At 38.1% G+C, this 27,013-nt stretch overlaps 1 protein-coding gene and 2 long non-coding RNA genes across 21 annotated transcripts; 1 reads left to right on the top strand and 2 right to left on the bottom strand.

The window, feature by feature from the left end:
• Window positions 1-2,237: 2,237 nt before the first annotated feature.
• Window positions 2,238-6,828, bottom strand: LOC112737577 (uncharacterized). Of its 4 annotated transcripts, XR_003169021.2 has the most exons (10): window positions 6,403-6,814; window positions 5,739-5,907; window positions 5,289-5,342; window positions 5,009-5,079; window positions 4,509-4,558; window positions 4,324-4,439; window positions 4,027-4,127; window positions 3,583-3,644; window positions 2,773-2,839; window positions 2,238-2,548 (listed from the first exon to the last, which is right to left on the bottom strand). It is a non-coding gene; the product is annotated as an uncharacterized lncRNA (long non-coding RNA). The 4 variants fall into 4 exon arrangements; XR_003169019.3 differs by lacking the exon at window positions 4,324-4,439 and having other exon boundaries at window positions 6,403-6,828; XR_011869424.1 differs by lacking the exon at window positions 4,324-4,439 and having other exon boundaries at window positions 6,407-6,820.
• A 1,909-nt stretch (window positions 6,829-8,737) lies between these two features.
• Window positions 8,738-12,700, top strand: LOC112737576 (uncharacterized). Its single transcript, XR_003169014.3, has 4 exons — window positions 8,738-9,380; window positions 9,720-9,811; window positions 9,903-9,982; window positions 12,480-12,700. It is a non-coding gene; the product is annotated as an uncharacterized lncRNA (long non-coding RNA).
• Window positions 12,701-19,260: 6,560 nt separating this feature from the next.
• On the bottom strand, window positions 19,261-25,839 carry LOC112737575 (uncharacterized). 16 transcript variants are annotated; one of them, XM_072211373.1, is made up of 13 exons: window positions 25,379-25,839; window positions 24,922-25,093; window positions 23,626-23,769; window positions 22,914-23,513; window positions 22,638-22,813; window positions 22,385-22,533; window positions 21,741-21,789; window positions 21,559-21,633; window positions 20,979-21,071; window positions 20,753-20,887; window positions 20,538-20,659; window positions 19,793-19,862; window positions 19,261-19,675 (listed from the first exon to the last, which is right to left on the bottom strand). In XM_072211373.1, the coding sequence occupies exons 5-13, from the start codon at window positions 22,659-22,661 to the stop codon at window positions 19,556-19,558; spliced, it is 837 nt and encodes a 278-aa protein (XP_072067474.1). In that variant the 5' UTR covers window positions 22,662-22,813; window positions 22,914-23,513; window positions 23,626-23,769; window positions 24,922-25,093; window positions 25,379-25,839; the 3' UTR covers window positions 19,261-19,555. The 16 variants fall into 16 exon arrangements, with proteins under 16 accessions (XP_072067474.1, XP_072067468.1, XP_072067476.1 ...); XM_072211367.1 differs by having other exon boundaries at window positions 22,907-23,513; window positions 25,379-25,816; XM_072211375.1 differs by having other exon boundaries at window positions 25,384-25,816.
• Between the last annotated feature and the right edge of the window lie 1,174 nt (window positions 25,840-27,013).

Below are 27,013 nucleotides of genomic sequence, written 5' to 3'. Positions count from 1 at the left end.
AAAATGTTAAATTATAAAAGCACACAATAAATAGGTAATATAAAATTGTCATAGTTTAAAGTTTTAGGTAATATATGAGGTGAGATATTCGATAGAATAGATTTTTATTCTCAACTATGCTGAAATATACAAAGAATATTTTCAAAATGATAATGCTTTTATTGTATTTCTTTAACAATTTTGAATGTCGTCTATTAATTTATAATATTTTTAATTTAATTTTTAAAATTTATTATGACAAATTAACGATATAACGAGGATTTTGTCCATTAAAATTGCAGAAATATTTTTAAAAATTAGTTTATTCATTGTAATTTATTTTGTTTTTTTTTTTTGGTGTTTATGTTATATTTTATACATTATTAAATTTTAATTTGATAAAAAAATTTTATCATCAAAAGTTTATTATCTAGTTACTGTAATTTAATTAAAATTTGTTTCTTATCACTAAATGATGTTATGTATATCACGGTTATTGCAATTGGATAATATTTGTAGTAATATTTTTTTAGTTCGTACTTAAATTAGTTATTCAATAAAAAATTGTCCGGTAACTCATTAAAATAAATACGTTATCTATGTTTTAAATTTGAGAATTTTTAATTTAGTTACCTATTGAATTTGTAATATTTAATATAGTATTTGGATATTTGTTAAGAAATTAGAACACATTTTACCATGACCAAATTTTACCATTTATTAAATTTTTAATTGGATAAAGATTCTACAATAAAAAGGATCCATATAATTTATACAATACATTAATTAATACATGAGATAAAACGCTACAAGAAAAATTATTTTTAGTGGTAATTTATTTTGTTTTTAGTGACAATTAGACATTAGCCGTCTTATACTTCGCCGCTAAAAGGTTTTAGCGGCAATTATAACATTTGCCGGTAAAGACCTTTTTAATAGCCGCAAAAAGTATATAACTATTAGCAGCCATTTTCTTGGCAATTTATATGGCCACCAAAAGTAATTCTAAAATTGCAATGTTATTCATTTTTAGCGGCCATTACTATTGCCGCCAAAACCCATTTTACCGACAATTTATATGGCCACTAAAAATAATTCTAAAATTGTAATGTTATTTACTTTTAGTTGCCATTAGTATTGCCCCTAAAATCTTAAAATTTTTTTTATTTATATTATACTCATTTTTTAGAAACAACGAACTACCTTTTTTTTCTAGAATCTCAATTATTTCTATCACCAATTATTATTATTATTAGGGGTAAGTATGGTTTTGGTCCCTAAAGTTTTGGTCCAGAATCGAAATCGTCCCTCTTGTAATTTTCGAATTAAAATCGTCATTAACTTTTTTTTTGTATTAAAATCGTCCTTTTTAATAAAAAAATAAAATTTAAAAAAATAATAAAAAACACGTTTTGGGGGGGGGGCAAAGGAAACCCGTTGGGGGCGGGGGAAAAAGAACCGCCGCCGCCACCATCACTGGTCCGCCCACGAGCCGCCGCCGGAACCACGACCAGAGGAAGACGTCGCCGTTCATGCATGCTCCTGCCACCGCGTTGGGGGTGGGGGAAAGGAACCACCCAGCCGCCGCCGCCATTCACCTTCTGCATCTGCTTCTTTGTGCTTGAATTTGTTAATTTGGCTTTGTGTTGGATTTGTTGATTTGTTGCTTTCTGTTTCTGCTTATGTTAAATTTGTGTTGGATTTGTTGATTTTCTGCTTTCTGTTTCTGCTTCTTTGGTGGAGGTGGAGGTGGAGGTGGAGGTGAGGGGTTGGGGGAAGGGGAGACGGGGAGGGGGTGGGGACGCGGGGTGGGGGTGCGGGTGCGGGGAAGGGAAAACGGGGAGGGGGAGGGGGAGGGGACGTGGGGTGGGGGTGGGGGTGGGGGTGGGGAGTGGGGGGAAGGGGAGGCAGGGAGGGGGACGGCGGCGGCGTTGGTGGTGGTGTTGGTGGTGCTGGTGGTGTTGGTGGAGGTTGTGGCAGTGGTGTTGGTGGTGGTGGTGGAGGAAGTAATTATGTTGGTAGTGGTGAGGGTATTTTTGTCCAAAAAAAATAAAAAGGACAATTTTAATACGAAAAAAAACGTTAAGGACGATTCTAAATCGAAAATTAGATGAGGGACGGTTTCGATTTTTATGCTCAATCTTAGGGACCAAAACAGTACTTATCCCTTCTTCTTCTTCTTCTTCTTCTTCTTCTTATTATTATTATTATTATTATTATTATTATTATTATTATTATTATTATTATACTGAAATTAATTACTACAAAATGAGATATTTCATTAAACTCAAAATATTGATATACAAATTTCTCTTAAGTATACACTTGTGAGCAAGTTGCAATAAATCATAAATACAACCATGTCCTGGATCACAACATAATCAAACAAAATGAAACCCAACATAAAAATGTATTGACCATAGTAACCTAGACCATGAACAAGCTTATAAATATAATCCATACTTGTGCTTCCTGGATCTTCATAGGATTTTCACTGGCCTTGGCTTCTGACAGTTTTCCCTTCCAAACCTTATTAAGGCCTTTATATTCATATCTTCTATCTCGGAAACTTGAACCATGAACCAGATAGCACAAAACCAAGGCTTAGAAGTTATAACAGAAAGCAACCAACTAATGGAGCAAGAAAAATTGAGGAGATTATGTTTGAAGTTAAAGTTTAATGTGACAATATTAAATTTATGAACTTATATAATAAATATGTTTTGCAGATTAAAAGAGAGCGGCTCAGAAAAATGCACTAATGAAATAAAGATGTAAGACAACAGTCCTTACTTCTTCCTTGGAGAATCCTGTACAATTTGGACTCATACAACTGAGGATGTCTTGTGTTGACATTTTCCTGATTTAGAAGGGCATAGAGCAACAAGTAACAGACAATAAAGACCAAGAAAAACATATCGGCAGCACTCATATATATTCAATATAAACATGACAACAGTGCCAAGCGTGTTCGAGTGAGAGAGGAGTATTACAGATTACAGAACAGAGAAGAAAAGGAGAAAATGCCTTTATAGAGACTACTAAAAGAATCACATCCTGACACCACCTAAGACTCTATAAGAATAGAGATTGAAAGGCAAAGTAAAAAAAAAAACTATGTAGAGCGAGTTTAAAAGATGTTGGGAGACTCAAGTAGTAAACCTTCCAAATTAAATTCTACAAAAATAATCCATGTACATAAATTCTATCCAAATTTATTGTGAAAGGACCTAAACTTTTGACCAGAGTATAGCTATGCTTTTGGTTTGAAACTTTGACTAAGTGTAACAACAAACATTTATTAACACTCCTAACTCCACTAGATTAGTCACAAGTTTCAGGCAATTAAACATTTTCAATCTTAAAACAGTTTTCAAAAAAAATTCTGAATACTACAAACACATTGATGTGCCTATGATAAAATCTAGCATGCATTTTGGTGTTTTGTACATGCTAAATTATAATCAGTATATACATGTTTGGACTGTAACACATCAATGTAGTCCTCTTTACAATTTTAAGACAATAGAACATGAACAATATAGTACAAACACTGATTGCATATACAATTAGAATTAAGTCTCAAGAGAAACAGAAGAGTACCAAATCTTTGGCACGTATGATACGGCATACGACGGTGAAAAAGAAGAAGGCAATGGTGACCTCTGTGAGAAGAACACTAGAAGATATTATAATCAAGCTTGTAGTAATAAATTCAAAAATTCTAATTAAATTTTCAAACACAGTACTTAAATATTTTGTTACTTTGACCCAAAGTAAATTTTCTAGAAGTACCATACTACTGCAGCTAATTATGGCATGGCAAAGATTTGCAACCTACTAAAATACTACTATTACAATAAACAAATCTTGGAGCTTGGCACCACTCTTGGTTTCTTGGATATTCACAACAGTCAATGCCCCTTTTCAAGCAAAAAATTAAAATACTTGATACAAATCTTGGAACATGGCTTCACTCCTTGTCTCATTTTAATAGCCAGATTAGTAGCTAATCATATATATATATATATATATATATATACAAACCTGTTGATATAGGTACACACACTTTGAGTTTAGTGCATTTTTTGAACAAGTTTATGATGTGCTTAACTCCAAAGGTATTTAGGCCCAACGATATATCATACCTGTAATATAATATTAATTTATTAATTTTATATTAAAAGAAAATTAAAAAGATCATCAGAATGAATATATATATATATATATATATATATATATGTACTATGTAGCTTTCATCAACGTTGATAGTTGCAGCTAAATTAATAATAGCATGTGTTTGGTTATAAATTTGTTGCTTGAAAATAGAATGAGAGTCTAAACCCAAATCTTGGCGAGAAATATCCCTTGGACGAGTGTCAATTTTTGTGCTATAAAGGAATTGAAGTTTGGACCTAAGTTTTCCTTTAGCAATCTAAACAAGTCCTTGCCTATGATATCTGCAACAATTAATAGTATTACTTGGAAAAGCAAGCAAGTGTAACAGACTAAGTAAGTATTAATAGTACCTCGTTTTGCAAAATTTGTATCTTTTCCACCGGTATCTTCTCTACCTTAACTATTTTTATGTTACAAAACCAAACACATAAATACATTTAGTAATATGAATGAATTATACATTGAAAGGGAGAATAATATATGTACTTTTGGCAAGGAAGCCAGTGACTCCAGTGATGAGAATGGTCTTATCCTCAACGAAGTGGAGTATGCTTCCCAATTCGATTATTGAAACAGAACAGAGAGAGCGAGAAAAATGTATAACATGTCATGAAATTATGACATTGTTTTTTCTGTTATATGCACTTATGTTTGATTAAATAGGTTTTAGCCTCAAATTTAAATATGAAAATTGAAAATGCAGTTCATAATCTTCTACTAATAAATTGATTAGCTTCAAAAAGAGAACAATTTTTTATGTAAGTGTTCTAAAAAACCCCGAGAATTAATAACAATCCAAGATATGAAATATCAGAAATACAGAGAATTTAGCTGGGTCTTGGTAACTTACCTTTTATCACATTGGATGTGCTGGGAATTGGCCGGGTAAGCGAATGAATTGATTTAGGTTGAATTTCAGTGCTAAGAAAATAAAAATAATAATAAATGAAATGGAAAAATCACATTGACTTTATTAGCTATACTTGTCTTGCAAAAAATATTAAGAATGAAACAAGAACATACAAATTAAGTGCACGTCAGCCTAATGAAGATGATATATCAAATGAATTGAATGGATTTATGATGGTGATTTTGGAATTGACTCGAGTAAGAAGTTGTGTTGTGCTCACCTGTGCACAATATCCTAGTTTCATATCCATTCCCCATCCATGGACAAGATCATTCTGGAGAAAACCCAAACAATAACTATGAGTTGCCAATATTGAAAGCCGAAAACATGAAATATAGTATTAGTAACCAGGAGAAAACATTGAACTACAAAAATTTTTGCATAAAGAAACATGGCTATATGAAGGCAGAAAACCCATACATAGCCTCATCTCTAAACCTATAGCAAACTAGCAATCATTTTTTGGTATCCTGGAGAACTAAAATTTTGAAACGACAAAGATGATTTTCAGATAAAAATTATAATACAAAAAAGACACATTTATTTTGCAGCGATATTGTGAAAAATTTATGAGAATATTTAACAAGTTTAGGATGCTATATCACAATTTAATTTGTGTTATATAAAACACTGAAAACATCCAAAACTTGATGAACTGCTAATTAATTACCTGTTTTTCCAGCTCGTAGAAGCTATTGCAAAGGACCCAATCAGCTTTTTTCAATGTTAGAAAACTGATCCCTTAGCATTTGAAGAAAATCAGGATCTTCCTCATGGTTAAAGAAAAAAGAAGGCATTTCACTATATTGAAGCTGTGGCAACATGGAAAGTAACAAAACCTATAGCAAATTAAAGCAATTCCTAATCAATGAATTATATTGATAAAAAAAAAATAATGGAATATCTATACAAAATGATATCAAATAAATATCATTCTTACTATATCACATTCCAGATTTACAAATATTTATCAACCCATTTTCTCTTTCTCATCAAAATTAGCATAGCAACACCATATCTCCTAATTTACAGAGGAGGTCAAACACAAAATTGTAGAAGAGAAGATGAATTTGAAGGAATGAATATTATTAGTACATGACAACATAATTTACCAGATTTTTGGCAAGAAAGACCGAATATTCAAACCAAATAATTAATTGATTAAAAAGAAAATTCAACAATTGCAAATAGAATTACAGGAATCGACAATGTATAAATTACAAACAAAATGCAGTTAATTGCAATTACAGTAAGCAATAAATTATGAATTAGTTACAATTACCAGTACAAATAAAAAGAAAAAGAAGCCCAGAGGGAGAATTGGCGATCGTTACCTACTTCAAAGTTCAAATGGCGGCGACGGAGAGCAAGCTGAGCAACGAGTTTGGCCACCAAAGAGAAACAGAAGAGCAGCAACAATTGTTCGCAGAGAGGAAGCGAATGCAGCGACAACGTCGTTCTCGGAGGAAATGTGTTGACAGAAAAGGCTTGGAAATTGCTACCTGATTTGGAATGCATTGGCAGAGGAGGTGCCTTCGCTTGATCCCGGAAGCTTTATGGCAACAGCAAAAAGGAGATGACCTAAGGTGGCGACGGCGGTGATAACGGCGACATCGAGCTTAGGGTTTTGGCGAGGAGCTCTCCCTTCCCTCTAAATCTCTATTTCTCGCACTCATTGCCTCTAAGCTTTGGTGACTTTTCGTGTTTTTTTGGTGACATTTCTTCTCTATTTGCCAATTGACCAACTGATGTGAAAAAAAACTATTTTAATAAAAATAATACTGGCTATAATACTATTGCCACTAAAATTTTTTTATTAAAAATATTTTTTTTATATTTTTAGTGGCAATAATAATAATTACCATTATAATATATAATATTGATGGCAAATATATAATAGCCACAAAAACATAAATTAAATTAAAAAAATTGTTGCTATTGTATTATTGCCGCTAAAATTTTGTCGCTAAAACTAAATATTGTCTTCTATTTTAATCCAAAAGAAAAAGGTAAAATTTATTGATGATGATGAAAGAAAAATAAATAATCAAATGATATTTTGAAAATAACAACCTTACATAAAATTTTATAAATAAACTCGCTTTTAGGTTGCATTTAGAATAAAGATAAAAATTGATAGAGACTAGATTAAATTTTTATATTGTATTTGGTATAAAATATATTAGATTGAATTATGTCTTAGTAGTTAGTATTATATTTAATTTAAAATAAATATAAAAAATTTAAGAAAAAAATTTGAAAATTAAAAAATATAAATAAAAATATTTTTAAAAAAATATTATTAAAATTTCAGTCTTCATCTTTATAAATTTTAGCACTTTCTAAAGATATTGAAAGAACTGAAATTTTGTGTTTTAAAATTGAAATTTTAATTCCAATATCTGATTATCAAATATAATACTACTCAATTCTAGTCCTCCAGTCTCAATTTACTCTCATTAAATTTGTTTTAAATCTTTTATCCCTAATAAAACTGATATTAAAAAAATGAAAAAAAAAACAAGAAAAGGAGTAAACTAACACTAACCTCTATAATATTCCCATCCCATCCCATCCCATAATCTAATATAATTAGAAAGGGTCGATCTACTGTAAAGATGCATCTTTATACAGATTTACAGATTTTTATTTTTATTGAATCTGCTGTGAACACGTGTTGTCTCTGTATGGCTGAAAGCAGGTAGCTCTCAGGAAGTTGGGGAGGCTCATTCAAGGGCTGGGTGAGCCGGCTGTATAGCGCCATTTAGAACGGGGTTCTCGCTGTACAGTATCCTGTTAGTGCCGTTGTTGGGCCTTCAGGTTTTTTCCCAAGAAGAGTGGGTGTAACCAAGGGAGTTGTTGCTGTGGGTTAGTCCACTACAACATTTTGGGTCTATGGCCACGGTTTTTTTGGTTACGGTAAAAAACCGTGACCATAGAGGGTCTATGGTCACAGTTTTTGACCGTGACAAAAAAAAAAAGCTATGGTCACGGTTTTTACAGAAAGGGTGACCATAGGGTACCTATGGTCACGGTTTTCTAAAAAAGGGTGGCCTAAAAGGGTCTATGGTCACGGTTTTGAGGGGTGACCTAAAGGGGTCTATGGTCACGGTTTTTTACAGTGACCAAAAATGGTCTATGGTCAGGGTTTTCACAAAAAGGGTGACCATAGGGTACCTATGGTCACGGTTTTGGGGGTGACCTAAAGTAGTCTATGGTCACGGTTTTGTGGGGTGACCTAAAAGGGTCTATGGTCACGGTTTTAGGGGTGACCTAAAAGCGTCTATGGCCACGGTTTTTTACGGTGACCAAAAAGGGTCTATGATCACGGTTTTTCAAAAAAGGGTGATTTAAAGGGGTCTATGGTCACGGTTTTGGGAGGTGGCCTAAAGTGGTCTATGGTCACGGTTTTGTTGGGTGGCCTAAAAGGGTCTATGGTCACGGTTTTAGAAGTGACCTAAAGGGATCTATGGTCACGGTTTTTTACAATGACCAAAAAGGATCTATGGTCACGATTTTTCGAAAGGGTGACCTAAAAGTGTCTATGGTCACGGTTTTAGAAAGTGGCCTAAAGATATCTATGGTCACGGTTTTTGGAGGTGACCATAGATACTCTTCCCTCCATAAACGCCGTCGTTTTAGCCCCCCCCCCCCCCCCCCCCCCCCCCCAAATCCCAAAATTCCCCTCCCTCCCAACCAAATCCCCATTCCCTCCTAATTAGTAACTTAGAAAAAAAAAAAACCCTATCATCACTTCGTGACAGCCCCCCCACCCCACCCTATTCTCACCGTTTTCCTTCAAGCCAGCCCCCACCTTCGCCGAGCTCCTCCCAACCCTCTCCATCGTACGTCGTTACCCTTCCTCCCAGCCCCTACCATTGTCGTTCACCTTCCTCCCAACCCCTACTTCATCACAGCCCCCATGATCGAAGAAGGTAGAAACCCTAGCGTCACTGAGCTCCTCTAGCGCGTCTCACCGCGAGCTTCTTGTCACCACGAGGAAGAAGAGTAGGTGTCGCGCTCCTCCGCTATCCAGCCACCATGGAACTTCGAAGAGAGAGAGAGAAAGTGCACGAAGATGAGAGAGAGAGGGGTCAATAGCTGAGCTCGTGTCCATCCGTCACCGCCTCCAGTGCCGTCACCGCCACCGTTGAAGCTCTGCTACGGCTGCTGCTGCCGTCTGAGCCACCGCCAGGGGAAGCCCCTGCCGCCGTTACGACGGGTGGAGTCCGCCGTTGAGCTGTGCCCCGTTCAGTTTCACCGCGAGCTTCCTGTCACAAGAGCAAGTCTGATTCACAGCAAAATCCTCTAGGTAACATTCAATCTTCTACTTTAGGTTGAAGTATCTTCTAAGTAACGATTGGACAAAATAAAATAGGTTTTTATCTGAAAGGGAATGAAGTGTAAGTTTATAATTTAAAAGGAAAAAAAAGAAGAAGTAGTGTTTCCATTATTCTAATTTTGCAAAACTCTGCCATGTCCCTTTTGCTCAAAGTTCCCTGTAATGTGTATTGCATTATATTCTGTCATACTTTACAGTTATGCCATGCCTACATCTTGAGATAGTATCAAATGTTACTTTACAAAATTTACAGAGAATTTTCACCTTTAAAGATTGCTTTGTTTTCTGATTTATTCTTTCACTTTATAGTAGGGATAACTTAATATTCTTGCAAAACTGGTTTGTAAAGTTCCCACACTACAGAAACAGAAGTTTGTTCATAATAGGAGAAAGCTATGCTGGTAAATTTTCCTCCCATTTGTTCTTTATGTAAATTGGTTCCTGCATAATTGATTATATTTATATTAAAACATGTTTGCAATTTATCTTCAGGACACTATGTTCCTCAACTTGCTGAGCTTATGCTAGAATTCAACAAAAAAGAGAAGTTGTTCAATTTAAAAGGCATTGCTGTGAGTTTCTAAAAGCACAAACTTCCAATTATTCTTCTTTCCTTTGATTCCAGCTTTTTCTGTTTAATTGTTTCCCCCTTCTAATGTTCTTGTACCAAAAAACTTAATTTTAGTTAACTCAAAATTTGGTTTAAACTCCATGTTAGTATTAGTTGATTAGGTTGCTGTTTGATTAGGTTAGCTTAGTTGAATTAGGTGGTTAGGTAGTCAATTGATTTCGTAGTGAATTTAGGTTTGAACTCTTTCTATCTGAAAGGTTTTTGGAGATTGATGGGTATATATAATGGAAAAAAGGGTAGCTGAAAGAGGCAGTAAAAAACAATGAAATTAAAGAAAAGAAAGGTTTTTGGAGCTCAGGTTTCTATGGTTTGGTGTTGGGTGCAATTATGTGTGTTTCCTATACACTCGGTGGAAGATATCATTGGGATATCTCTTTGTTTTTATTGTGAAATGGGCACAAAAATATGCAAACATCAAAACAAAAACTCATAACTTTATTATTATTATTATTATTATTATTATTATTATTATTATAATAATAATAATAATAATAATAAAATGAATTATTATTCTTTTTACTCTCTATTACTGCTTAGTGCTTAACATGAAAACAACATAACATATGCAGTTTTTGTTTCCCTTTTGAATTTTTCTGACAAGGAAGGATGTTTAAATATGATATATGTTAGATTGTGTTTGTTTACTTGTTTGTTTGCCTTGGCTGGTGTTAAAGGAAAGGCTTTGTTTTGTTGCCTTTGATATATGACTACTTTATTTGACTAAGATTCTGGCTTCTCATTCTTCCCATTTTGATTTGGTCTGTGTGAGTAATATTAATTTACAGCATGGACAACATGCATACATTGAGTTTGGACATTCAAAAGTTAAAAAGTATTCACCTTTAGATTCTAACTCACATGCAATACATACATATATTTGTTTTAAATAGCTAATTAATATGACTTTATTAGAATATATTTTAATGGATGAAATTTGTTTATAACTAACTAAAATTCTGTTTCACACCTGTCCTTCTAACCAACATTGATGATGGGCTAGATCCCAGCAATAACCCTTCCAAATATGTAATTATGGATTATCAAAAATACTAACCATTTTGACTATGGTCAGAGTATATTAGAGAGCATAATAGAGTATATTAGAGAGCATAATAGAAACTACTATTGCATCTGGATTATAAAAGTTGACACTATTTGTTTCTGGCCCAGATATTAGTTGGGTAAGATGAGAATTCTCCACACAAAATAAAATATTTTAAATTAACCTGGTCTTTTTTATTTGTTTATTTTGTTGTGTGTGAGATTTGTCGTCTAGTTATTTGAAAGTAATGCGACATTATCCAACAACAAAAAAAACTAATCAATTAAGTATTGTTATCAGCTATTGGCTCAAAGTACTTGGGACTTGGGAACTTGGTTTCATGTAATCTAAGGTTGTATTCCCTTATACAGACACGTGATTCTAAGAGAGAGATATAAAAAAATAAAATTATATTTAACAGATAATATATGAATAAAAATAATATATTTAAAAATATTAAATTAATATATTATATATTTTTTGATAAAAAATAATAAAAAATAAAAAATATATATTTTATTAATTTTTATCAAATTTTTATTATAAAAAATATAATAATAATATGGATTTGATTTGTCAACTTATGGATTTAATAATATATATTTTAAGAGCAGCTAAGTGTTTAGGTCACAGGAACCTAATATAAGGGCATATTTTTTTTTAAGTATGGATTTGATTTGTCAACTTATGGAGGCGCCGAGTGTGTTCTAGAGTAGCTTGCATTAAATTAAAACTTTCTCTTTAGGTGTGGTTTATTGCGCGCATAATAAAAAGATTATACTCCAACTCCAACTAATAACACAAGGGCGTGTATAATATATAAGTGTAAATATCCCTCCACTGCATGTATGTGTGTATGTATAATACAAAATTATGAGTTTTATTTTGCTTGGTCTGTGTGAGCATGTATTGAGATGTACTTCCTTCAATTATTCATTATTACTTTCCTTTACAAATTTACATTTCCTTCTAATTTAGCTTCCTGCTGCTGCTTCATTGATCTGCCCTATGCTAAATTAGTTTCTTTGGTGCTATTGATTAGGTTTAAACTGTTATTGATCCTATGTTGCTGTTTCATTGTTTTACTTTTGTGCTAAACTGGTTTATATGATGCTGCTGCATAGTATTATTGCTACCTTATTTTTGTGTTGGCTGCTGCTGGAATGAACAGATTCTGAATTATTTGTGCAGTAGTGATAACTTTGATGAATTTCTGAGTCTAAGCTATCACTACTGCTGCATTCTTGCAATAGCTGCTATTTGAAGTGAATGATGGTTGTGAATAATTCTTGAGTGTTGCTGTGGATGAATGTTTCCCTTCTTTTGCTGCATATGTATTGCATCATCAAAAGCATTTTTGCAAGATATCTAACATGTTTATTTCTTTTACGTGCAGGAAGACATGATGTGATGAAGAAAATATGTTCCATACAAATATCACATGAGATGGGTCTTACTACCTTAGTTATGTAAATGTAATATTTTGATGTGTTATGTACTTTTTGAGGAATTACATGTAATTGGAAAAATTCCACTCTATTTTGATTTGTGTTGTTTAGACTAAAAATTAAACATATGTATCTTATAATGAAACTTTTGTGATTTAGATTTCTTGAATTTCTTATTTTTAGATTTATTTTGTTATTATTATCATTTTGAGATATGTGATTATAATTTAAAAAAATTGAATCTCATAAACAACAACAGGCTATAGTCACCGTTTTAAAAAATCGTGACCATAGAGGCTATAGCCATTGTGAAAAACTGTGACCATAGATAGGGCTACGGTCACGGTTTTAAGGAGGGTGACCATAGAGTCTATGGCTACGGTGAAAAACCGTGACCATAGATAGGGCTATGGTCACGATTTTAAGGAGGGGTGACCATAGAGGCTTTGGCCACGGTGAAAAACCGTGACCATAGATAGGCTATGGTCATGGTTTTTCATAGGGTGACCATAGAATCTATGGCCACGGTGAAAAACCGTGATCATAGATAGGGCTATGGTCACGGTTTTAGGTGGGGTGACCATAGAGTCTATGGCCACGGTGAAAAACCGTGACCATAGATAGGGCTATGGTCACGGTTTTAGGTGGGGTGACCATAGAGTCTATGGCCACGGTGAAAACCGTGACCATAGATAGGGCTATGGTCACGGTTTTAAGGAAGGGTGACCATAGCCTTATCTATAGTCACGGTTTTAAGGAGGGGTGACCATAGTGGCTATGGCCACGGTGAAAACCGTGACCATAGATAAGGCTATGGTCACGGTTTTTTACCGTGACCACAGATTAACCTATGGTCACGGTAAAAAAACGTGGCCTAAAGTGTCAGATTTTAAAAATTAAAACCGTGACCATAAAAACCGTGACCATAGCCCAAAAAACCGTGACCATAGACCTATGGCCACGAGAGAATAGGTCACGGTAAAAAACCGTGACCATAGGTCCAAAACCGTGACCATAGATCTATGGTCACCCTTTTTACTAGCTATGATCACAGTTTTTTACCGTGGCCATAGGCCTTTTTTTTTGTAGTGGTCTTTCCCTGTCATCCAAAAAAACCCTAGCAGCATTCACCAAGATAGCCGCCGCGGGTCTCGTGACTTTCCCTGTCTCCGGCGCTTGGCTTCTTCGTTTGTTCCGGCTGCTCCCTCCGGGTCAAAGACCTCTCCACGGACGCCATTGTCAAGAGCATGTGTGGTACCCAAGGAGCGGTGGTAGACAAGGAGCGGTGGTGATCACAGACGCCATGCCTCTGAGGTGCGCTTGTCCTGTAGTCAGTGTTGTTGCTCGTCATCCACAGTGCTTCTTAGTCGAAGGTAGGAGCTGGTCTGCCCAGTGAAGGATCAGCTTTGAGTGCATGTCTCGAAACACCATCAGGTTAGGTTAGATCTGAGTATTGCGTCTGAAACTTGTTTTGTGAATTTATATATTCTGGTATTGGCTTGGAGGTGGAAATCTGAAATGTCGCTGATCTTGTGGATAAAGGATTAAGGTAGTTGGTAAAATAGTAAGTTAAATTAGATCATTCTTAGCATTTGAGGAAGTCTTGTATGAACAAATTGGTAGATTCTTTAGAAATAGGTTATAGTGAGAAATTAGTAAGTTCAATATATTGTGGGTTTGGAAAATTGTTAATGCAATGGGTACTGCTAGCAATCTAGGCAACATAATGTATACATGGCTGTTGAGAGGTCAGTTCCTGTTACCGCCCCATAGGTAGTTGTCGTGGTTTAGTAATAAGTTTGATGGCTCGGATTTTTGCTAGGGTGATTTTGTGAAACCGGCATTTGGATGTACCATTATCGTAAAGTAGTTTGTTTTTTCCGAATGGAATGTTGTTTACCTGTTTGCGGCTAAATATGGGTGGTGTTGTGAAATTAAGGAGTTGTATCAATCTACTAAGGAAGGACACCTTTATAGACACTAGAGACATGGACATGGTAATTTCAATGTTTTCTTTCGTAGCGGGAAAGCATGGACTATATCATGAAAAGATGATTGTAACCGATTTCTAATTAGATCTTGATATGTTTTTGATGTTATATGACCGGTTGCTGTTTTTTGGTTTTTTAATTCCCGGCGATAAAATTTGGATAGGGGTTTTGTCCTTTTGGCTACAATTCTGCCAGGAATCTTGCTGAACTTATGGTGCCAGGTAGGTTCTTAATTTTTTGTTTTTAACTTATTTAAGATGCACTAAAGCTGGTGAGGTATGTTTAGACCCATTGGTTTTGTCTTATTTGTGGAGTAAGTTATAGTCCCTTTATGATAGCTATGGTTGATGTTTAGACTGTACCAACGGCGTGGTTGTGAGCATGATTTGTCTATTTTGTATGTGATCAGGCTAGAAGGTTGCCAAGATGTTTCCAATGAATTTCAGTCATTTGTTTAACAGTGAGGGTGAAGACTCGGTTGGGAGTGCCTCCGATGATAGTTGCAGACATTATTGTGCGAGTGGTGATACATACGACGACGACGAAAACCTCGAATGCAGTGCGGGCGGCACTAGCGGGGAAAATAGTGAAGGTGGTGCCGATGATGGTAATGGGTCGGGTGATGCAGATGATGTGGCAGAGGGTTGTCTCCGCCGGCCAGTCGATGCGAAGGACTTCTTGGGAAAAGAGTTTGCAACTGAGGAGGATGCTTACGCTGCCTACAAGGAATTCGCTAAATTAAGGGGTTTCGGAGTTCGGAAGGGAGATGTAGCTCGTGTAAATGGGGTGTTGCTTAGGAGAGACTTTTTCTATCATCGACAAGGTACAAGACATCCTAAGCACTACGACCGTCTTGAGCGAGTAAGGGAGGAGAGGTTGGAGAGTCGGACGGACTGTAAGGCAAAGTTGAAGATTTACTATGATATACAGCATAGCGTGTGGAGGGTCAGAACCATCGTGGACGAACACAACCATGAGCTTGCCCCAGCAGTGTTTGCACGTCTCCTTCCTAGTCATCGGAGGATGAGTGAGGGTGGCAAGGCACATGTGGATAGTTTGAAGTAGTTTGGGATCGCCACGTCGAAAATAATGGCTTACATGGCGGGGCAATCTGGTGGGTATGGCATGCTTCGATTTACAAAATGGGATGTGTATAATTATGTTCACTGGCAAAGGGTCGTGCAAAAACTCAACGACGACGCTGCGGCGACTATCAGTTATTTAGAGGGAAAGGCAAATGCTGACATGAGGACCATGGCCCGATACACACGAACCCCGGACAATTGTTTGGGTAGCCTATTTTGGGCTGACGGTGAGATGATGATGGATTATCAGCTATTTGGTGACGTCTTGGCTTTTGATTCAACGTACCGATCTAACAAGTACAAGAAACCACTGGTGGTTTTCTCTGGGTTAAATCACCACAAACAGACATCTATATTTGGGTTCGCGTTGTTGGAGGATGAGGAGATTCGCACTTATAGGTGGGTGTTGCTAAACCTGCTCGATGTAATGGGGCAGAAGAAGCCGTGTGTAGTGGTGACCGACGGGGACAAGGCGATGCGTACTGCAATTGCGGAGGTGATGCCGACGGTGACACATAGACTATGTGGTTGGCACTTGGAGAAGAATTGCGTCCAACGAGTGAAAGAAGCAGAATTTTGCAAGGTGTTTAGGAAAGCCATTTATGCAAACTTTGAAATCAGTGAGTTTGATGAGTACTGGAAGGCATCCGTGGAGTCGCTTGGCCTAGATGATAACAATTGGGTTAAGTGCACGTATGAATGCAGAGAAAGTTGGGCAATGGCGTACCTTAGGGAAACCTTTTGTGCGGGTTACAGGACGACCTCAAGATGTGAAGGGATCAATGCTTTCATTAAGGGCTTCCTTAAATCGACCGACAGCATTTTGGAACTTATGCATAGTTTAGATTGGGTTGTAAAGGACTATCGTAATAATGAAGTAACAGCCTAATTCTACTCCACGTACTATAGTCCGGTGCTGACCACTGGCCTTGATTCGATCGAGCGGTTTGCATCGAAGTTGTATACAAGAGCAGTGTTTAGAGAAGTGAAGAAACAAATTAAGGGTGTGGCTACGCTATTGTTTCGGGGTAAGGACAGCATCGGCATGACAACTGTGTACACATTCTCGCGAATGGGAAAACCAAACAAAACACACAAGGTATTGATTGACCCGAACGAGGAAAAAATAGAGTGTGAGTGTTCTATGTGGAACAGTGAAGGGATTCCCTGTAGTCATATCTTCTGTGCGATGAAATACGAGGGTTTGGAAGAAATACCGCCCGGTCTTATTTTGAGAAGATGGTGCAAGGAAGCAAAGGATCGTAGATCGACCCCGGTTGATAGTAAAGACGGCCCTGAAGGCCATTTGCTTCGATATGGTGCCTTATGTGGGGCAATGAGCTTAGTTGCACAACTTGGGGCTGAAGATGCTGCAGAGTTTGTTGTGGCTAGGGATCGGATGAGATTGCCAGTCTCACCGAAGCGCTTCAGCGGAGAAGGCTTCACAGGGTTGGGAGCAAACTCAGTCTATCACCGTTGGCCGGGATCAAGGACCCCGTGGTATCAAAGACAAAGGGGGCACCCAGGAAGGGAAAGGAGTCCGAACCGGCTAGTCAGGGTGACAGGGTGCCGAAGAGATGATGTTGTACCAACTGTGAGGTTGCGGGTCACACGAAGAGGACTTGCACGTGGCACCGGGGAGAGGGTGCTGCAGGGTTTGATGGTGCAGGCAGTCCAAGTTACGTGGAGCATGGTTCACATTATTCAGCTGCCCCTTACGCAACGCCACAGACCCGTCATTGTCACACAAACGAGGTAAGTAAGCAGTTTCATGTAGATTCGAAACAAATGGGTTATGTTGTTTGGTTACTTGCCGGAATGTGACGCCACAAAACAAAGGATTGATTGCACCCCTAAAAATAATAGTTGATACGATATGGCTATGTCAGTTGGAGTAGTACAACTCTCCGATACAATTTGGATTGCTTTTTAACTGCCTACAAATATTGTGTGATTTTGGTAGAAGAGAATTCAACGAAGTTGGTAAAGTTTTTGGTATAGTGTTGTTGCTTTTTGTTATAAAAGTCTGGTGTTACCTCTTGCTGACCTTAGCAAGCCTTTTGTAACTCATATAGCAGCTATGTTTGCATTATAATGTTTGAGTCGTGTTGATTGGCAGATCCTTCAATGTTACAGTTAGGTAGATAAAATAGGTGTCATTGTGAAAAAAAAACCTTGTCTGTATCTATATTGATAAGCGTCTTGACATTAAGCTACCTTGAGTGTGCATTTTATAGTAGGCTAGGCCAAAATAACTTGTTACGTATCATATTTCTTAAGAATCTATGAAATTGATGAATTGATGAATTGATGAAAATATCATTTACAAATTTATTGTTAGAACAATCATTTGGCCGTGCATAAGATGACCTAAAATCATTGAGAATTGATCATTTTTGTGAAAATTTTTTGCTTCATCAGGAGGGACTACAACCGGATAACGGGAACCCTGGTGACACTCCCCCGGCGCAACCAGATGGGACGACTCCGTCTATCGCTCACGGGTGTAGCAGTCCATTTTGCCGCAACCCCGTCGGTGTTGGGGGTGCGAGGGCTAACTTCTTCCTCGGTGGGCAACACATCGAGCAATTTTACACGACAAAAAGTTGCTCCGGGCACATTGCTCAGCCATCCACACAGGCTGCCAACCCCAGCTTCGGGAACCTCAATGCGTGGACAAATAAGGATTTGTTTGAGAGGTGGTTGAGGCAGGTACAATTGGGAGAACCCTCTTTCAATACTGCTTATTTTGTGCTTTTATTCTCCTGCCATGTGGTTATAATTGTTTGATAGCGAACTCTTTTTGGCCTTACATAGACTGCCGTAGGTAGAATGGCCGGCACCCGAAAACCTGGAAGTGTCCCCAAGCAATGAGGGTGACGATTGCTGCCAATGAAGCACTAGTTTCAGTGTCGCTATGTGTTAGGATTCAACCCCCCAGGAGCAACTTGTATTCTATTTCTTTCAATAATTTTTTACGGGAGAAATTTCAGTTATGTGCATGTGTGTCGTGCTCATGTCAAGTTTGTATCTTGTCTTATGTATACTGCGGTCGAATATCTTCTTCCTTCATGAGTTCGATGAGTATTTGGAAAAACTAAGGAAATATGATAGCTGTGTATTTGACTGGCAACATGTAAACATGTATCACATACAAAACATGCATTAGTAGTTTGATTGAAAGAATTTTGGCTTGTTTTACTTTTAACTTTCTTGGTGAATTAGTTGTCTCATTTTTTTCTTTCCAGATGCCCATGAACCATAGGACCATGTGTAGCGGGCCAACATTTACTAATACTAGCCCACATTATTAAGAGAAAGTGCATAATGCATGTCGATCATGACCAAACGAGATACAAGAAATTATATAGCTGAACTGCAGGTAAAACGTGGAAGTAGGGATAGTGGTGAATGAAGTGCGGTTTTAATGTGTCATGCGCCGCCTATCCCAACTAATGTGTCATGGAAGGTGGTTGCTGGGGTTTCTTTATTCGTGGTAGGTGTATCCGATCCAAGGCCTCAACATGTTTCCCTAACAAGTGATAAGTCATGATGCTGCTAACATGTATTGCGTTCAGAATTGGTGGAAAAAAAAAATTGGTTGCCTTTTAATGTGCAAGGATGATGAAGATGAAGCTTTTAGGCACGGATCATTTTCATGCAAACTCCTGCTTATCATTTCTAATTAAAACAGCCCTTTCGGTATACAATACATTATTTCATACAAGCCCAAAAAATTTGAAGTCTATGCAACAAGTTTACTATGTACACATATTAACAAGAGGGTGGCAGTGATGTTTCACACTTTAGAAACAAAAAACAAATTCGAGACGTCATCTCAACTTTGTCCCGAAACATTGAGGGCTGGAGCAAAAAATTAAGGACCCTGATTGGCGCCACTGCAAAATTAGTAACCACTGGTCGGATCCAAAGACAGTTTTCAATCAGCTAGGTTGACTTCATCTCCCAGTGTGCAAATGCCTTTGCGACTACCTCCTGTGCGATTTCGTTGTGTGATTTCAGCACTAAATCCGCAGCTAACCGCATTCGCGTCGCACTATTCACATGCTGAAACAAATGGATAAACATGCAGCTCAAAATTGTTACCAACCAAAAATATTTTACTAGTAAAATTCACGCAAGGTACCATAAAAAAGTTTCACTAAATCACACACGTCAGCATACCTGTACTCCATAATCTTTCCATAAGTGTTCTCGAATCATCCATTGGGCCACCCATACGCCACAGTCCATGCTGTTTAGGCACACAGTTAATTATCGGAATTTTGGCATTAATGAAAGTAACTATGCAATAAATGACAGGAAACAATACAATACACATCATTGTACATGCAAGAAAATGAGAGATCACTATCACGTTGATTATCACATTCATTCACAGTAATCTGCATTCTCAAGACCGCTCCTCGTAGACCATTAGATTACAAACAAAAAAATTAAACTTATATCTGCTAAGTAAATTGTTACACAGTGTAGACACACTAGTGCATTACATGCAAATGCATCTGAGTAAATTTTGCAACTGGGTAAACACTCATCCAAGAGAATAAAGACGTTAGGTTGGTGAATCAAGATCTTGAATTTCAAACTTTAGGACTCTGAATGAAAATTTTCCCTCAGTAACTTAATTCCAGATTTCATAACAAGAGAATAGTTGTCAGCGGTATTAAAATTTACACCATTTTCCTGTTTGATTATTATAAGCTAATCTCCGATCAATCAGAAATTGCATAGGTGTTGAAAGATCAGATGCCACTTTTCTCACGTGCGAGTAATCAGCAAGGTTAACCAAAACCATGCAAAGTTTGTCACATTTGGTTGTAGTCTTTAGTATTTTCCATTATAGGATGGTAACATGTACAAGAGATTGGACTAGGAACACATGATATATAAAATGCCATCTACTTACGAGTTCCCCTTTTGTTGAGGGACATCTGGCTCTTCGAAATCAAATGCCGAAAACCTAGGACGCAGCGCCCCCTCGCCCGACAACCATGGCTTTCCTAACGTGAGTCCCTCGAGATACAGCGCCTACAAAAAACAGGTATACTTCATAATCATACTCATGCGCATGAAACATCAGATTGCAAGACGTCACATTTTAACAGCCAAATGGTTGCTTACCACTCGCATCATCCCTGTTTTCCTTGCATCAGCTTGATGCGGGTCTCGAAGTGAGTCAAGATAGATCAACTTCTTCCTTGGAACATCAATAATCATTAGGTACCAGTGCCGGTCACACCACATCGGCTGATAAATCTACAGATACCTCGCAGCCAACATCAGCCACGCAATAAAGTTATCCATCAATGTGATCAACATAAAAGAAAATATAGACCTGTGTACGTACCCTCGTGACACGATCCACCTTGCTCCGCATGTACTTATTATGGAGGGATGTCATGTTCCCGAACGTCATGGAACGATCGTCGATTGCAGCTTGCTAACAATTACAAACACGCACATCGTTAGAGAATTTGGTATTCAAGGGGCGGGTCAAATCCATAAATAATTTATCGACAAGAAACCTCTACTAATCGTTAAATCGACCTAAAAAAGATGAACAACGCACTGAAATCACGAAAGTTAGCCCTCGGAATGCACAAGTGGAATCACTATTCATCGAAACTCCTAACGAAACGTACAGATATCGTATGTCAAATGCATCTCTCGGGACTCGGGAGTCACTTCTTAATACTGATGCTGCATATAGTCAGATTAATGTGCTATAACTCAGACTTGCTGATTTATATGGTAGTGTCTCTAATTTCGAGTTGGAAACATTTTCTGTCAGGGGTTAGCAAAAAACTCTCGGCATTCTATATGTAAATCCTACTTAATTAAACAGCTCCTACTTAGGGTAAGGGGTACAGCTAGTGCTGAACATCACCGCATTCATTTTTGGTACGCAGTGACGTTGCCGGTCTTACCATAATACTTGTGGGTAGGAACCAACGTTGTCTTTCGGAGGTAGTTGTGAGCATGCGAACCACTACATTAAGGACCTGCAGTATTAAAAAAATAGAAAACCTCGTCAGCAGGATTTACAGAGCTAACATAGTCGGCTTGGCAATCGTTGGAATAGTTTGTGTGTTTAGTACTATTTACTCACATCATCGACAACCTCACATTGTGGCACCAGGGTAAGAAGCGCTCCCCTACTAGAGATACAGTCGCCAACGTCGATCAGAATTTCGTTGTCGTGATATTGAGGTATATAAACGTAAGTATGTAACCAAAAACTTTCATAATTTAATTAATACATCAATCAGGAAATAGATTACTAAGTATTTCTTTGTTATCTCAATATGCTGACATGGATACCTTTAATTTTTTACTACTAGTGCCTTCCTAAAAGATTTCGTAACTATCATATTATTTATCATCGACGAATAAAAAACTACATCAGCATATATGTGTGTGTCAGATAAGTTAATTACTCTGAGTAACAGTAAAATTAAATTCATTAAATTAAAAAAAAAAACACAAACACACAAACATACACAGAAATACCTTTTTTACATATGTGTGTGTGTGTGTGTGTGTGTGTGTGTGTGTGTGCATCAATTTCATGAAAACTATAAAATACTTGTAACAACTTCTATATTTGGGATATCAAACTTGGATTTCTCTAATCACCTGATTCGCTAGAGGGGGGACACTTGTTATTGGTTGTTCATCTGTTTGTTTCATTTTTATTATGAGTAAGTTTGACTTCTCGAACTCTAGCACATTAAATTCATATCATGACCTTGCCTATGCACAAGTCGCGTAGGAAATCGTGCACCAGTGGGTAGTGTTATGTACATATGTGGAAGGTCTCTGCTAAAGATGTACGTTGCTACGGCTAACTCCAGCTTGGACAAATTCATCCCATCCTTCGGATGGAAGACCAGGTCCATAATCTGAAAGATATAGTTCACGTTACTGATAACTTACACATCAGAGGACGTTATTCGATAAGAAGATTCGGCATGTTGTATTGAAAAAATCGAATGTAAATCTTAACCTGTGGGATTCGCTCAACCTTCATACTCAGCAGACTGCCTAAGTGGACCACGTCGTCAGGAGCAGGGGGCCGGGCGTTGCACCTATGCCGTCCAACAACTCCATAACCCACACATTCTACGTTAGCCTCCGTGTTCAATGCAGGCGTGTCTCCGTCGGTGTCGGCGGTTAAATCCACTTGAAAAATGCCACCAGATTGTGTCAGGGCGGCAACGTAAGTTTTAATTGAGTAAGAAGTTTTGGCAATTGAACAAAGAACAACTGGAATACTTTATACCACTTCAGGTGAGGGCTTTGCGGGTGATGTCGTAGGACTTGAGAGGAATCGCAACATCGGCTTCTTCTTTCTCCTCGTGCTACACGGAATGTGGTCAACACTGAAGGTGGTGTCGATAACTGGTCAGTTTGTTGCGGCGTGCGGTTTCTGGATTTTGACCGTTCGAGGTCGCTTTGCGGGTTTCTGACTTCTCACTAACGTTACGCCAGTTTCTGACCGGTTTCTCATTTGGCAACACTTGCAACTGTCGCAAGTGCCCTTAGAAGGTGCAGTTACCTACATAAAGGGTTTGTCGGCCGCCAGTTCTCTGATCGCATCTCTGATCTCCAAAACCACCTCATCGTGTCGGGAGAGGGCATCTGACAACCTTTTGATATCGTACTTCATACCGGAGACAGTGGTAACAACGGTCTCCGCAACGGGACTGCAATCCTACACGACACAAACAATAGTAGATTTCACATAATCTCTTGCGATTGTCTTGATAACAGAATCAATTAGAGTAACAAGTTGAGGATTTTTATGTGGTGGTATGCTCCACAGGATGAGCCACAACTTGCGGCTGAGAAGAGAGAACCATCGTCGCCCGCATATGGACCCCTGCAAGAACATTTTTGAAGACTCACAAAGCTGGTCCCAACATGGGTGGAGATGGAACACCCCCACTAAATAGCAAAATGTGACAAAGCCAGGCAGATAGGCACCGGCTTACCTAACAGGGGTTTCTTTCGTGCTTTTTCGGGCACACGACACAGAGCATGTTGAACTGGGATGGACCTGACATGGAATAACAACATTACACGGCTGGAAATGGCTCTCGCCTGGGTGCTGGCCAACGGAAACACCGGGGGAACTACTGAAACAAGCACATCGGAAGACGTCAGCATGCGATTGCAAAATACAAAAACCTAATATAAGGATATCAACAGGAACTCCTGTGGATTATGAGATTACATTCAAGCCGGTCATAACGAATGATAGGAGTCAAGCAGCTATGCAGCCATATACCGATGATGAGATTCAAAAATTAATGAATCGGTAAAATGTCGCAGCAAAGACTCAAGTACATAACAGCAACCAACCGATCGTTTCATTGTTTACAGGGTATGGCTAAACAGGTGGGGATTTCCGCTCCCGAGATGAAATAACAATGAAAAAGCAAAGAAAATTAATATATCGACGCACACGACTAGTTACTTTCTTGAAGTTAAAGGGTATCTCCAACTATCGTACTATAATATATGGACACACACTGGTACAGAGATCCAAACGGTTTGACCGGGGTCGAACCAGAAAAACTGTATTATTTTAAACGAAAAATAAAAAACAAATAAACACATTAAAAGTTAATCATTTACTCCATGAATGCTTCAAAAGTTAATCATGCTTCACCGGTTGTTACAACAAAAAATAAAACCATGAAAACATGTACTATCTTCTACATTCCAATCAAAGACAATAGCTAGTATGTTATTTTTTCAAAGGAAAACAAAGAAAATAAATGAGAGCAAGACCACTACTAAATTCCATGCCGTTGTTTTGCAGTAACTTTGCAACTATTTAATTTGCAAAACAAAGTCATTCCCAACATGAACTAATACCAGAATGAAATTGATAACCTTTGTGGCCCAGTAGATACAAGTGCTTGCATATGTTGAAAACGGTGATCACAAAAATTTTGGTTCAACAGACACAATTTGGTTTTAAAAAGCATGTACATTGTTCCATCCGAGGAATCTCTTTTAGAAGTTAAAAGAACAAACAACTCTACTTACTAGTTACTACCATATGTCACAAAATTTCACACTTGCATATCCACCAATATGGAACAATACAGAATCTACGGGAGGAAAGGCATGTATATCAGTGGGACTTAATCAGGAATATTTACAGAATATATTCACACATAAACAAACAAAATTACTAATATCAACAAATAAAATTGCCACACCCCATTTTCGAAAACAAAGTAAAAGGTTAAAAACCTAAAGTGGGCCACAAGACATACATGCTTAATCATCCCAGGACCAACCACAGCGAGAAGCTCCAATCATCGTGGTTGAATCTCTTTGGAAGCATGGATTCAGCCATAGTAAACCAATAGGAGCAGTTATGACATGGTAGAAGTAGGTTTTCCATCGCAAGTTTTTATCTTCCACTCAATGGGAAATTCATGAAAGCTACGACAGGAAAACACACTCTATCAATCAATAGGTAGAGAACAACAAAGAAAGAATAATTTATCCATTTAACAACTAAACACCATCATTTAGAACTCAAAATGAGAATAACAAGAACAATTAAAATTGTAAACTACAGCAAACCGACAGCAAAATATGAACTAGAAAACATACTAACCAGGCAAACAAAAATAATGAAAAACAATAAGTGAATGAATAATACAAGAAAGATCATGAACAGCGAAAATAAAAAACCCTAGAATGGAGTGGGTTTGAAATTCATACAGTACATAGAGAGGGAGTAGCTTCAGATCGTGACGGATCCCTGGGGACAAGGGTTGGCCAGAAAACAGGGGCAGAAGATAGGAACAACACGAGGCAGATCCCAGCATAATAAGGGCGACGCCGTGCCGCCGGTGTTGCAACGCGGACAGCGGTGGTGGCTTCACGAAGACCACCGGCGACGATAGAGGGCTGCTACGATGCTTCATCCAAGCCGCGTTCGAGTACTCTTCTCCGCGCTGGTCATCAATTTCGTACAGATGCCGGACAGAGGGAAGGGGCGGAGTGAGGAGGAGCTCCATGAGAGTAAGGACGAGCGTGGCTGGGTGCCACTGTGAGAGATGAGAGGTGAACAAGGTGCGGCGCGTTTTGGTTACCGGTTAGGGCTCCTGTTACACACGGCACCCTATGGAGGAAATCTCACAAAATGGGTCCGGTGTTGAAAAAAAATGAGGGATAGGCCTAATCACGTTATGGATAAGGCTCCCTGAATAAAATAATTCGCTGCAAGTCCAGTGTGTAAACCCAATCATTATCGGGCTCGCTTTTAACCAACAGAGACAACTAAAGGCCCATTGCAAACAAAAAAAAAATCCCAACTAATTTATTTACAAACAAAGTATCCGTTGTGCAAGTTATCGCAGTTCAACAATACTTGGATCGGGCGTAACGGGAAAAAAACAACTGGGCCCACACGAAGTAGCAACTGTCCCAGCTAGGCTCTCATAGTCAACTAGGGTCTGGGTCTTAAATTGGGCCTCTAGGCCCAGCATGACAAACCCAAAAAAAACAAGGGCTAACAGGCTGCATTAGCAACAAGAGAGCTCAACACCCCTACAAAGCACGAATGAAACTGTCTAGAATAACCGTCCCTTTTGGCCTTCCTGAAAGCGCCCCTCGATAACCGTGAGGTCAAACTAGTGTTCATGGTGGTATAAGATTTGGACAATCCTAAAGCCAGTACGGTAATTTCTGCAGGCCTGATATGCCACCATGGAGAGAACCATCTCGATATCGCCACCTAAAGAAAGAAAAAAAATACCTACTGGCCGACAAGGGATATGACATATCATCTAGGCCTTACCATGGAATATGGAACGCCACAGACTTTCCCCCTGCGAATGAAGAGACCGATGCAGGAATAAAGCTATAACATGGATGGCTATAACATCTTACAGGCTCCTACTTACATAGGTATCCAACCACGCGTGGCTTTGGTGAGAAGACGTCCCGCCAAAGCATGGAGAACGTGTCCCGCATTAGCAAGCCCTCACCAGAAAGGCATACACCTCCACCCGACGCATTTTGTCATTTCCCTTGGTTAGATTCCCTTGTGATGAATACTTATTCGTTGCATTGCTATAGGATTTCAGAGGTTACCCCAACTTTTCCGCACAGTGGGAGTGTTTGAGAGAATAAAGTCACGTGCTCTTGTTCGGGAAGAGGACCAAGGCACAATGCATCCCTTCTTATCAACCACCTAAGATTCCCGCTTCATCACTATAACACCGTTTACGCCATATGACTGAAATGCCCTTGTTAGATTGAGCAAGGAGCAACACGAAGACGTATCTCACCAATCCCCACGCCACGTGTTGATACAACCCCAGGATTTGGATGTCCAAGATCGTCATTTTC

Source organism: Arachis hypogaea, chromosome 13, assembly GCF_003086295.3.
Source record: "Arachis hypogaea cultivar Tifrunner chromosome 13, arahy.Tifrunner.gnm2.J5K5, whole genome shotgun sequence".
Lineage (NCBI taxonomy): Eukaryota > Viridiplantae > Streptophyta > Magnoliopsida > Fabales > Fabaceae > Arachis > Arachis hypogaea.
This window is presented reverse-complemented; position numbering and strand designations above follow the sequence as displayed.

Excerpts from the sequence above, each read along its gene's own strand:
- LOC112737575 (XM_072211367.1), bottom strand. Across the intron at positions 20,888-20,978 it reads AGGTGGATCGTGTCACGAGG|ATTTATCAGCCGATGTGGTG; the intron begins GTACGTACACAG and ends AGGTATCTGTAG. Across the intron at positions 19,863-20,537 it reads CCTCAACAAAAGGGGAACTC|CATGGACTGTGGCGTATGGG; the intron begins GTAAGTAGATGG and ends GTGCCTAAACAG.